The sequence below is a fragment of the Panthera uncia genome (genome assembly GCF_023721935.1).
Source record: "Panthera uncia isolate 11264 chromosome B2 unlocalized genomic scaffold, Puncia_PCG_1.0 HiC_scaffold_24, whole genome shotgun sequence".
In the NCBI taxonomy this organism is placed as follows: domain Eukaryota; kingdom Metazoa; phylum Chordata; class Mammalia; order Carnivora; family Felidae; genus Panthera; species Panthera uncia.
The window spans coordinates 10,242,731-10,253,745 of NW_026057580.1; the positions used below are offsets into that span (position 1 = coordinate 10,242,731).

The following is an 11,015-nucleotide window of genomic DNA, read 5'->3' on the forward strand; positions in this document are numbered from 1 at the left end:
CACCTGTATGGCCTGCACAGGGGGCAGCGCTGGGGCCCCGTGTCCACCGTGGGTGTGACTGGTGAGTGAGAGCTGGGGCCTTTCTTTGCTCTCTTGATTTCTCCCTTTAGAGATCAGCACGCCTCACAAATGGTCCTTTAGGCCCCTCTCTTTCCTCATATGGTGCTGGTGATCCTGCCTCATGCTTTCATTGAATGAGGATGATAGAGACTGTGTTTAGAGTCAGTAGGCATGTACCCTGTGCCTTATAAGTTTTACCTCTAAGTTCCCTGATAGGGAACCTCAGACTTGCTTAGTTTTTCCTGTATGGCTTCCTCAAGCTCCCTGGCTGCGTGTTTTAGTGACTCAGAATGTGGCTGCAGAACCAGGGTCTCTGGGTTTGAATCCCACTCTGAACGTATTAATTGTGTGAATTCACAAACATTTCTTAACTCCTCTGTGCTGCAGAGCCACACAAAATTGGCATGATAATGATATTGGCACCCACGTTGTGTGAGGCTACTCTGTGAGCTGCTAATAGCAATGCCTGGGACACATTAAGCACTCTAGAAGTACCCGCTACAAAACATTCATTTCATAGCCTGAGCAAGGCAGTCCCTCTCTCTCTTTTGAAGGGTCCTGCCAGTGACCCCTCAGCCTCCTCTGCTCTGTTCCAGCCTCCCAGCCCACAAAGCCCCCTGTGGCACCCCGCCTAGGGGAGCTGGCCGTGGTAGCCGTGACCTCTGACACAGTGCACCTCTCATGGACCGTGGCCCAGGGCGTCTTCGACTCCTTCCTGGTCCAGTACAAGGATGTGCAGGGGCGGCCCCAGGCAGTGCCTGTGGGTGGACACCTGCGTGAGATCACCATTCCGGGTCTGGCCCCCGGCCGGAAGTACAAGTTCCTACTCTTTGGACTCCAGGATGAGAAGCGGCATGGCCCGATAGCTGCAGATGCAAAGACCCGTAAGTGAAGGCTGGAGGCCACCTTCAGCACTGGAGCCTTCCCAGTGTCCTTCGCCCCCTTGTGGCGACCGTTAGAGTTCCTTGTTTCCGTGCTCCGCGCTCCAGACCTATTTATTTACTGAGTCCAGTGAAATCCAGGTCCAGGGCTCCCCGCTTAGCCTTCATTCTCATCCTTCTCCCTACTTTTCCTACATCCCGAGGGACACTGCTTTCTTCCTCGGCTCATCTTTTATTCCTACTCCTCTGCCGCCCCACTTCCTAACATGTGGCCTAGCCATTCCCTCTAGCTCCTGGAACCAGCTCCCACAGCCCTAGCACCCTGAGGAAGCTCTGTCTGCTCTGTCACCATTTCTGTCACTCTCCCATACACCTCTCTCTCTTTTCCAGCCCCAGACACAAAACCTCCCCGCCTGGGGGAGCTGACAGTGACAGACCTGACCCCGGACTCTGTGAGCCTCTCATGGACAGTCCCTGAGGGTGAATTTGACTCCTTCGTGGTCCAGTACAAGGACAGGGACGGGCAGCCCCAGGTGGTGCCTGTGGCCTCAGACCAGCGCGAGGTCACCATCTCGGGCCTGGAGCCCAGTAGGAAATACAAGTTCCTGCTCTATGGGCTGGCCGGTAGGAAGCGGCTGGGCCCCATCTCTGCTGATGGCACCACAGGTGAGTCCCAGCCCTGTACCCCACCTTTTCTAGAGCTGCCTCCTATCCAAGCCCCCAGAGCTGCCCCGAACCCCTGCCTCTCCATGCAGTTTAATTCTCCTGCCTTCAGCCTTTATAACACCAGAAGCAAACATTTACTGAGTCCCTGTCACATGCTAGACACTATTCTGAGTATTTTATATGCATTATTTCCTTCATTCACCGACCGCTGATGTAATAAAGAAAATCCAGTCTTTGGAGCCAAGCAGACCTGTGTTCAAATTCCAACTGCCAGCTTTGTGGTCATTGGCAAGCCACTTCTTTCCCTTGAACCTGAGTTTCTGCACCTGCATAATACTTACGAATAATAATACCTATTGGCACTTAATAAATGATCACATCCTCCTCCCTGTGTCCCAACGGAAGCAAGAAGTGGAAAATATGGAAGGATTTGGCTGCAAAAAGACTATGGAAAAAATCTGCTGTCATTGTGCCCATTACTCAGCCCCCTGAGGAAGGGTGGAGGTGGGTCACTGACCCTTACCCCACTCCCAGGACCATGAGTCACCCTGGCCAGACAGGGATGGGGCACATGGTCACTTGGGGCCTGGGACAATCAGACTGCATAATTCTCTTCCCCAAACCCTCACTATGGGGAGTGACTACAGTCTTCTCCTCTGACCCCGTCATCCAATACCCATCCCCACCTGGGCAGGTCTCTTCTGTGTTCTGCTCTGCCCTTTGTTCTCCCAGTGTTGCCCCATCCGGCTGCCCTGGTCCAGTGGTGTTAGTGCAGGGCTGGGGAAGTGGGTAGAAGGACGGCCCAGGCTGCTTGCAAGAGAGGGGGACGTCCTGGCCAAGCTCTGGCTGCCCAGCCCAGCCCAGCCCTTAGTATTTAGGGGTGTCTCCCTGACAACCCAGATACCCTCTGGGAGCCTTTGTCAGCTCCAGCCACATCCCTGCTGAAGGGGTTAGGAGCCAGGGGGAAACTGAGGCCCTTCTCTACACCCCCAGGCACCCTACCTCACAAGGTGATCTTTTATGCATTTACAGCACCCTGATCACGCCGAGGAGGGAGTGGGCGCAGGAAGGAGTTTGCTCAGTGGCCTCCAGAGGAGAGATCAAGCTGCTCGCTCTCCTTCCTTTGGGCAGACTGCAGCCACACTGCAGGGACCCTTTCCTAGACCCTCATGCGCCCCCGAAGTTTCCAGGGCTGGGGTAAAGGCAGCTCTTGACCAAGAGTTTCTCCTCCCACTCTCCACAGCTCCCCTGCAGAAGGAGCAGCAGCGCCCGCCCCGCCTGGGGGAGCTGACAGTGACAGATGAGACCCCAGACTCCCTGCGCCTCTCATGGACAGTGGCCCAGGGCCTCTTTGATTCCTTTGTGGTCCAGTACAGGGACACAGCTGGGCAGCCCCGGGCAGTGCCTGTGGCCGAAGACCAGCGGGAAGTCACCATAGAGGGCCTGGAGCCTGGCAGGAAATACAAGTTTCTGCTCTATGGGATCCACGGAGGACAGCGCCTGGGCCCCATCTCCGTCCTGGGAGTGACAGGTGAGCAGGAGGACCTGGGGCATAAGGAGGCCTGCCAAGGGTTCTGGAGGAACGGAAATGCAGTGGGGCCAGCTCTGATGGTAACCAAGGAGCCCATCAAAAGCTGGAACCAGGGCAGGCGTGAGGAAAGGCCCTGGCAGCGGTCCCCAGCGTCCAGGCCCCCACCCTGCTCAGCGCCGCCAGCTGTGCCCCATCACTCTATTGAGGCAGCTCTTTCCTCCCCACAGGGTGGCCTTGCCAGATAGGGGCAGACCCCTCCTGTGGGTGAGTCAGGAGCACTTTTTGTCAAATGGAAAATAACTGGAACAGAAAGTAGGCAAGGGGCATAGCAACCCGTAGAAGTGGCTGCCATGATGGAGCAGGCTCCTCCTCGGGAGTTACTAACACCCAGCTCAGGTCAGCGGGACGGGGCACTTGGGCCCAACCTGGAGGGCATGATTTGCCTTTCTGGCTCACCAGCCAGCTCCTTCCTCAGCTTTTCTCAGGAGGACCATGTGCCCCGAGCTCGGGGAGTGAGCAGCTATTCCCACCGCAGACCATCAGCCTAGGCACCCAGGGAGGGTGGGGAGGGAGCAGGCTGTGCAGATATCTTGAGGCATAAGAAGACACAAAGGTAGAAAAGGGGAAGCAAGCCCCTGATTCAGACACAGCAAGGGGGCCAACAGAGGGTAATGGGGCCACAGTGCTGACTCAGAGAGGCCCAGGGGTGGCAGGGAAATGACAGAGTCAAGAGAAGGAAGATGCCAGAAGAGCCTCAGTCACCCCTGCTCAGCATCTCCCCTCGCCTTCTTCCACACAGCCCCAGAAGAGGACACACCAGCCCCCTGGCGCCCAGCCACAGAGGCCCCCGAGCACCCTGAAGGGCCCCAGCTAAGGACACTGGCAGTGAGCGACATAACCCCAGACTCCCTGCACCTCTCGTGGAGTGTGGCTCAGGGCCCCTTTGACTCCTTCGTGGTCCAGTATCAGGACACGGATGGGCAGCCCCAGGCCTTGCTCGTGGATGGCAACCAGAACAAGGTCCTAGTGTCGGGCCTGGAGCCCAGCACCTCCTACAGGTTCTTCCTCTATGGCCTCCATGAAGGGAAGCGCCTGGGGCCCATCTCAGCTGAGGGCACCACAGGTACTGGAGGTTGAGGGCCCTGTATCTAGGCCTCCCCACCTCTAGTCTGGGACTGAAAGGGCTAAAGGGGGTGCCCAGAGGTGGTGACACGTAAGCAGGGTACTATAGAGGGAGGAAGGCGTGCACTAGCAGTCCTTGGCTCTATACACGCGTGCTCACTGTGGGTCCCACCTGTCAGTGCCAGCCCCGCATTAGCTCCATTTCGCAGATGGGAAGTGGGAGGCCGTGGTGGGGTGGTAGAAGAGACCTGCCCCAGGCCACCGAGGTGGTGTGCTTCTGTCTCCCACCCACTCTGTGCAGGGTCTGCTCCTGCCGGCCAGACCCCAGGGGAGCCAGGGCCCCGCCTGTCCCAGCTGTCGGTGACTGATGTGACCACCAGTTCGCTGCGGCTCAACTGGGAGGCCCCATCTGGGGCCTTTGACTCCTTCCTGCTCCGCTTTGGGGTCCCATCACCAAGCACTCTGGAGCCCCACCTGCGTCCCCTGCTGCAGAGGGAGCTGATGGTACCAGGGACACGGCGCTCAGCGGTGCTACGGGACCTGCGTCCAGGGACCCTATACACCCTTACGTTGTATGGGCTGCGTGGGCCCCACAAGGCCGACAGCATCCAGGGCACGGCCCGCACCCTCAGCCCAGGTAAGGCCCCCACGTTGGGCACGTTCGCGTGCTGCCCCAAAGTGTGGGGTGGGGGGTCTTTGTACTTTGTAGGGTGGGACCTAGTGCCTCAGCCAGAGGGAAGGTCAGTGAGTGGTGGAAGGCTTGGAGGAATCTACAGAGACTTCCTCTTCTAGATCGAGAGGAAAGGGGTGGTGGTGAGCAAGTCTGGAGCCACTGGGGCCTTGGAAGAAGGGGTGCGGATCCTGGGGCTAGAGGCCCCCTGCCCCGTGCCCTCACCGCCACTCCTTGGCACCCACCCCCCTCAGTTCTGGAAAGCCCCCGTGACCTTCAATTCAGCGAAATCAGGGAAACTTCGGCCCTGGTCAGCTGGACGCCTCCACCATCCAGAGTGGACAGTTTCAAAGTTTCCTACCAGCTGGCAGACGGAGGTGACACCCTTTTGCCATGTCCTCACCTGCCCTCATTTCTCCTGCTCCCTGCACTCTAACAACCCTGCAGCCCTTCCTTGATTCCCTGGGCAAACTCCCAAGCCCGACATGTTTGCAGGAGAGCCACAGAGCGTGCAGGTGGATGGCCGAGCCCGGACCCAGAAACTCAAGGGGCTGATCCCAGGCTCTCACTACGAGGTGACGGTGGTCTCCGTCCGTGGCTTTGAGGAGAGCGAGCCACTCACAGGCTTCCTCACCACAGGTAGGATGGACTGGGACCCGGGCGGGAGGTAGGGGGAGAATGAAGGGGGAGGGAAAAGGGGGTGAGGCCAGCAGGGCTTGGGAAGGTGAGGGGTGGGGAGAGGAGCAGGGGACAGCTCTGAGCCCCCTCCCTTCTCCCAGTTCCTGACGGCCCCACCCAGCTTCGTGCGCTGAACTTGACGGAGGGATCCGCTCTGCTGCACTGGCAGCCCCCCCAGACCCCTGTGGACACATATGACGTCCGTGTCACAGCCCCAGGGGGTGAGCGAGGCTGAGGCCTCTGGAGAAGACTCACTGAGGGTGGGGAGAGGGGCTCTGGCAGGGCACGAAGGGGACAGATGCTGATGCTCACCCCCACTCCCAGCCCCCCCACTGCAGGGCTCAACCCCTGGCAGTGCTGTGGACTACCCTCTGGGTGGCCTTGTGCTCCACACCAACTACACGGCGACGGTACGGGGTCTTCGGGGCCCCAACTTCACCTCCCCGGCCAGCATCACCTTCACCACAGGTACGGCCTGTGAGGTGTGCGCGACAGGGGGAGGGAAGGTCCAGGGGAGCTAGGATGGGCCTTGTCTCCATCTTCTGTTCCCACCTTCCCCTCCCAGGGTTGGAGGCCCCCCAAGACTTGGAGGCCAAGGAAGTGACCCCCCGCACGGCCCTGCTCACTTGGACTGAGCCCCAAGTCCCGCCGACTAGCTACCTGCTCAGTTTCAACACCCCTGGTGGACAGACCCAGGTGCCCCCACCCGCCCCTCACTGGCCGACTCCCCTCCCGGGCCCCCCTCCAGGAGGTACTGCCCCCTCCTCTGCTTCTCCCAGTGGGGCTCCACCTCCCTCTCCCCTGACCTGCTCCCTGTGTGTCCCACAGGAGATCCTGCTCCCAGGAGGGGTCACCTCTCACCAGCTCCTGGGCCTCTTTCCCTCCACCCCGTACAGCGTGTGGCTCCGAGCTATGTGGGGCGAGAGCCTCACACCGCCTGTGTCCACCTCCTTCACCACCGGTATTTGGGCACTGGGACCTAAGGTCAGGGGCTGAGCAGGCAGCAGGGGTCTAGGGTTTGGGAAGAGGACTCGGCCCCTCATTCTCCTCTTCTCAGGTGGACTCCGGATACCCTTCCCTCGGGACTGTGGGGAAGAGATGCAGAACGGAGCCAGCACCTCAAGGGCCACCACCATCTTCCTCAATGGCAACCGCGAGCGGCCCCTGAATGTGTTTTGTGACATGGAGACCGACGGGGGCGGCTGGCTGGTGGGTGGCAGACGGGCCCCCGAGGCTCTGCACGGGGCGGGGGCTGCTGAGTCAGGAGCCTTCGGCTGACGGTGCCTCCACCTGCTTCCCTGCTTCCCAGGTGTTCCAGCGCCGCATGGATGGACAGACCGACTTCTGGAGGGACTGGGAGGACTATGCCCATGGCTTTGGGAACATCTCTGGGGAGTTCTGGCTGGGTCAGTGCCTCACAGGGATTGGGGACCGGGGAAGGGGTGGAGGCCCTGTGGGCACCAGAACCCTGATGAGAGCACTCTCCCTACCCCCAGGCAACGAGGCCCTGCACAGCCTGACAAAAGCCGGCGACTACTCCATGCGCGTGGACCTGCGGGCTGGGGACGAGGCCGTGTTTGCGCAGTACGACTCTTTCCGAGTAGACTCTGCTCCCGAGTACTACCGCCTCCATCTGGAGGGCTACCATGGCACAGCAGGTGAGGGGTGGGCCTGGGGGCCGCGGAAGGTGGGGCAGGGGGAGGGGAGGCCCTCACTGCTCCTTCTACACCTGTGCAGGGGACTCCATGAGCTACCACAGCGGCAGTGTCTTTTCTGCCCGTGATCGAGACCCCAACAACTTGCTCATCTCCTGCGCCGTCTCGTACCGCGGCGCCTGGTGGTACAGGAACTGCCACTATGCCAACCTCAACGGGCTCTATGGGAGCACAGTGGACCACCAGGTGAGGGGCCTGGGAGGCAGCCCAGAGCGGGGAGTGGGTTGGGGCCCAACCTGCTGGGGTGTGGCAGGACAAGTTACCGAGCCGCTTGGCGCCTCAGGGCCCTCATCTGTGAAATGGAAGAATGATGCCAATCTCACCAAGTTATCTGAAGGGGGAAATGAGCACGCTTTATTGGGTGTGAAGGGCCAGCCCAGATTAAGCCTCAGTCTTTGCGGTTGAGGATCATTGAAGCGGGTGGGGGAGAGGAAGGGCGATTGACTTCTGGGAACCATCTCCCCGGAGGGGCGGGGGGGGAGAAGGGGGTGGTGGCAGCCAATGGGATGTCTGCCTTTGACTCCGTCTCAACAACTCCTCGCCCAGGGGGTGAGCTGGTACTACTGGAAAGGCTTCGAGTTCTCTGTACCCTTCACGGAAATGAAGCTGAGACCAAGAAGCTACCGGCCCCCAGCGGCCCGGGAAGGCTGACCACTGCTCACCTCTCCGGCGCCCCAGTATGACTGCCGAGCACTGAGGGGTCGCGCTGAGAGAAGAGCCAGGGGCCACCTTCACTCTCCAGCCACCGGAGGGAGCCTTCTCCGTCAGCGATCTCACAGCACCATGTTTACAGGGGGGGGAGGGAAGGGGTTTGTACGGGAGTAATAAAAGGAGAAACTGAGGCATGTGTCCGGCGTGCATCCTGCCCTGTCACTGGTGCTGGCTCAGCCCCAGGGCCACTGCTCCCCGGGGCTGCAGCCGCACCTGGAAAGGCTGCATTGTGAGGTTGATGCCACAGTGGGACCTGGGTCGCAGAGAGGGCAGCGGGCCCATGGGGGGCAGCAGCGTGAAGGCGTGGAGCAGCCGCGCCAGCACCACAAAGAGCTCAAGGCGTGCCAGCGGCTCGCCCAGGCACACTCGCGCTCCGCAGCCAAAGGCCAGCACTCTCGGTCTGGTGCCTGGGACCAGGAAACGATCTGTGGGCAGAAAGACAGACCCAGGGTTCGGTAGCCGCCGGGACTAGCCTCTGCCACCCCCACACCATGGGTGACCTCCCTGCCACACACCCGGCCGGAACTCATGTGGCTGCTCCCAGACTGTGTCGTCCAAGTGGGCGCCTTGCAGGTTGGGGATGACAACCGTGCCCTCAGGGATGTCGTAGCCTAAGATGCTGAGGAGAGGGTGGAGTTAGAGACCCGCCACGATTCCCCCTTTCCATCCCATGCATCCTCAGCTCTCGGAAGTCACCTGCTATGCCGCGTGGTGCGGTGAGGCAGGGCCAGGGGCACAACAGGCCGCAGGCGCAGCACTTCAGCGATGGTGGCAGTGAGCAAGGGCAACCGTGCAGGGTCTTTGAGCGGGACTCGGGAGCCTGAAGCCCCAGGGCCCAGTTCACAGTCCAGCTCCTCCTGCAGTCGTTGCTGAATCTGGGAAATGGGAGCAAGCCTGGTGTCTGGGGCCAGAACCTTGTGCTAGCTGACCCATAGCCGCCCAGCCTCCCAGGCTCCGGCCGCTCCCTGAAGCAACCCAGCGGAACCTTCCTGCCAGCTAGGAGAAACCGCCCCCTGGGTGAACAGAGTCTGCGTGGGCGCCCCGGGGGCTGAGTTCCTGTGGCCCCGGCCAGGCTGCCCCCAGGGTGCACCTCAGGGTGGTGAAGCAAGAACGCCACAGCCCAGGAGAGGGTGGTCGCCGTGGTCTCAGTGCCACCAATGAAAAGGTCCACCACAGACATATGCACGTGTCCTTCAAGGAGCTGTCCATGGCCCTTTTCTGCTCTTGGCTTCCCCATCCCTTGGAGCATGTAGTCGGTCATGTCCCTCCACTGGCCTGCCACCATGCTGTCCTGTGGGGGGGAAGGCAAACCAGCCTGAGTGCCTGGCTTGGGGAGAGGAGTCTCAGGGGGGCAATGGGTCCAGGACTGGTGGGACGCCTCGCTCTGGGGCAGTGGTATCCCTGGCTGCGGGCTAGGGGGCAGCCGGGTCCACACAGCGTTCCCACCTTGTGCTGCTTCAGCTGCTTCTCTACAATGCGGTCCCTGTTCTCCAAGGCCTGCTTCAGCCTCCGGAGGCCCGGGTTGGGGAAGAACTGGGGCAGGGAGCAAGAGAGTGGAGCTGCTGGCAAGGAAGCCGGCTCTCCCACCCCTTCCTCCCAGGACCCAGGGAGTCTGGGCTCCACCTCCTCACCCTGAGAAAGGGAACTATGTCCAAAACTTGGATGGACCAGTGCTTCCAGCTTTTCATCAAATCTTGGACACAGTCATGAAAGGCATGTACTAAGGTGTCCTCCTGCCAAAAAAAAAGGGGGGGCGGGGGCAATCCTTTCAGTTCAGGACCAGAGAGGACCAGGGAGGGGCTAAGGAAGGGCCCAGGCACATAGGTGAGAGCAAGAGAGCCTTTACCTTGTCTCCAAAGGTGAGGCAACAGATGATGCTGCAGGTGAGGAAAGAGAACTCCTTCTGGATGGCCACAGGGGTGCCGGCCTGGGCTCTCATGCGCTGTGGAGAAGGAGCGGGAACTAAACGGGCCACGGAGCTGCAGGGAGAAGTGAAGCTGACCCGGGGTGCCTGTGGGAGTCCAGCCTCACCTCACAGAACTCCTGGGTCATCTGCTCCACCAGTGGCTCCATGGAGTTGCGGATGCCCAGCAGCAGGGCCGAGCGGGTGAGTTTCTTGTGAGCCTTCCAGAGCAGGGAATAGTCCCCTAGTGAGAGGTCCTGGTAGGGCTGAGATACCAGCTTATCTGCGAGTAGGGGAGGGGTCGAACTGACCAAGGAAGCCACAGGCCTGACCTTTCCTGCCTCCCCCAGCCTGGTACTTCCCTCAAGAAATGCCCCGATGCTTACAGGAGGGCATCTGGGGTCTGCCAGCAAAGTCCACCCATCTCCTGATCATGGCCTCCTCAATGGTCCTCTTAGAGTTCAGCACCACCACATCTGGGGGACAGCCAAAGCAAGATGTCAGCAGGGAGAGGCCCCTACCTCCCCACCGTGGTGGGGCCAGGGAGGAAGCAGACTCACCTTGCAGCCCGAGGCGGAGCCTATAGACAGGGCCCAGTTTCTGAGTCAGACCAAGCAGATAGATGGGAAGGTCGGGCTGCAGCAGGTGTAGGAAGCCGGGGGCAAGAGGTGGGAGGTGGAGGCTCCTGTACTTCCACTTGTTCCACAGCAGGCGGGTGCCGGCCAGTGCGGTCAGCAGTAGCAGCCCAAGGAGTAGCATGGCCAGAGACCCAGGCACAGGCCCTGGCGCGGCCACTTATAGCTTTTGAGGCCCTTCATCCACCTCGCTGCTCGGGCTCTTCTGGGGCCTCCTTGGTCTCCTTCCCTCAGGTCCCTGCCCACTGTCCCACCCACACAGTCTTGGCAAGACACCAGTCCACCTGGCCTTGGAGAGTCCACATTTTAAAGAGCAAGCTTCTCATCCATCAAGAAGAAAGGAAGGGAAATGCAACCCTGACCTTTTCTCCCACAGCTGGAATCAGTTTTCTGGCTGCAGGTCAACCAGGCAGAAACACGTAGTCACTCTCTGGCCTGAGCCC

At 60.4% G+C, this 11,015-nt stretch overlaps 2 protein-coding genes across 3 annotated transcripts in view; one reads left to right on the forward strand and one right to left on the reverse strand.

Moving 5' to 3' along the window:
* The window catches only part of TNXB (tenascin XB), a 45,033-nt gene extending 37,059 nt beyond the window's left edge, over positions 1 to 7,974 (forward strand). The window contains exons 13-28 of the mRNA XM_049653527.1: positions 657 to 944; positions 1,332 to 1,607; positions 2,851 to 3,138; positions 3,938 to 4,261; positions 4,562 to 4,897; positions 5,185 to 5,307; positions 5,426 to 5,569; positions 5,710 to 5,829; positions 5,933 to 6,076; positions 6,174 to 6,304; positions 6,437 to 6,569; positions 6,666 to 6,817; positions 6,918 to 7,014; positions 7,105 to 7,266; positions 7,346 to 7,509; positions 7,870 to 7,974. Coding sequence (XP_049509484.1) covers positions 657 to 944; positions 1,332 to 1,607; positions 2,851 to 3,138; positions 3,938 to 4,261; positions 4,562 to 4,897; positions 5,185 to 5,307; positions 5,426 to 5,569; positions 5,710 to 5,829; positions 5,933 to 6,076; positions 6,174 to 6,304; positions 6,437 to 6,569; positions 6,666 to 6,817; positions 6,918 to 7,014; positions 7,105 to 7,266; positions 7,346 to 7,509; positions 7,870 to 7,974 — 2,987 coding nt within the window. The remainder of the gene's footprint in view (positions 1 to 656; positions 945 to 1,331; positions 1,608 to 2,850; positions 3,139 to 3,937; positions 4,262 to 4,561; positions 4,898 to 5,184; positions 5,308 to 5,425; positions 5,570 to 5,709; positions 5,830 to 5,932; positions 6,077 to 6,173; positions 6,305 to 6,436; positions 6,570 to 6,665; positions 6,818 to 6,917; positions 7,015 to 7,104; positions 7,267 to 7,345; positions 7,510 to 7,869) is intronic.
* Positions 7,651 to 10,812, reverse strand: LOC125938415 (steroid 21-hydroxylase). 2 transcript variants are annotated; one of them, XM_049653532.1, is made up of 10 exons: positions 10,498 to 10,812; positions 10,324 to 10,413; positions 10,066 to 10,220; positions 9,881 to 9,976; positions 9,666 to 9,767; positions 9,481 to 9,567; positions 9,125 to 9,325; positions 8,731 to 8,909; positions 8,550 to 8,653; positions 7,651 to 8,459 (listed from the first exon to the last, which is right to left on the reverse strand). In XM_049653532.1, the coding sequence occupies exons 1-10, from the start codon at positions 10,694 to 10,696 to the stop codon at positions 8,194 to 8,196; spliced, it is 1,479 nt and encodes a 492-aa protein (XP_049509489.1). In that variant the 5' UTR covers positions 10,697 to 10,812; the 3' UTR covers positions 7,651 to 8,193. The 2 variants fall into 2 exon arrangements, with proteins under 2 accessions (XP_049509489.1, XP_049509491.1); XM_049653534.1 differs by lacking the exon at positions 9,481 to 9,567.
* Between the last annotated feature and the right edge of the window lie 203 nt (positions 10,813 to 11,015).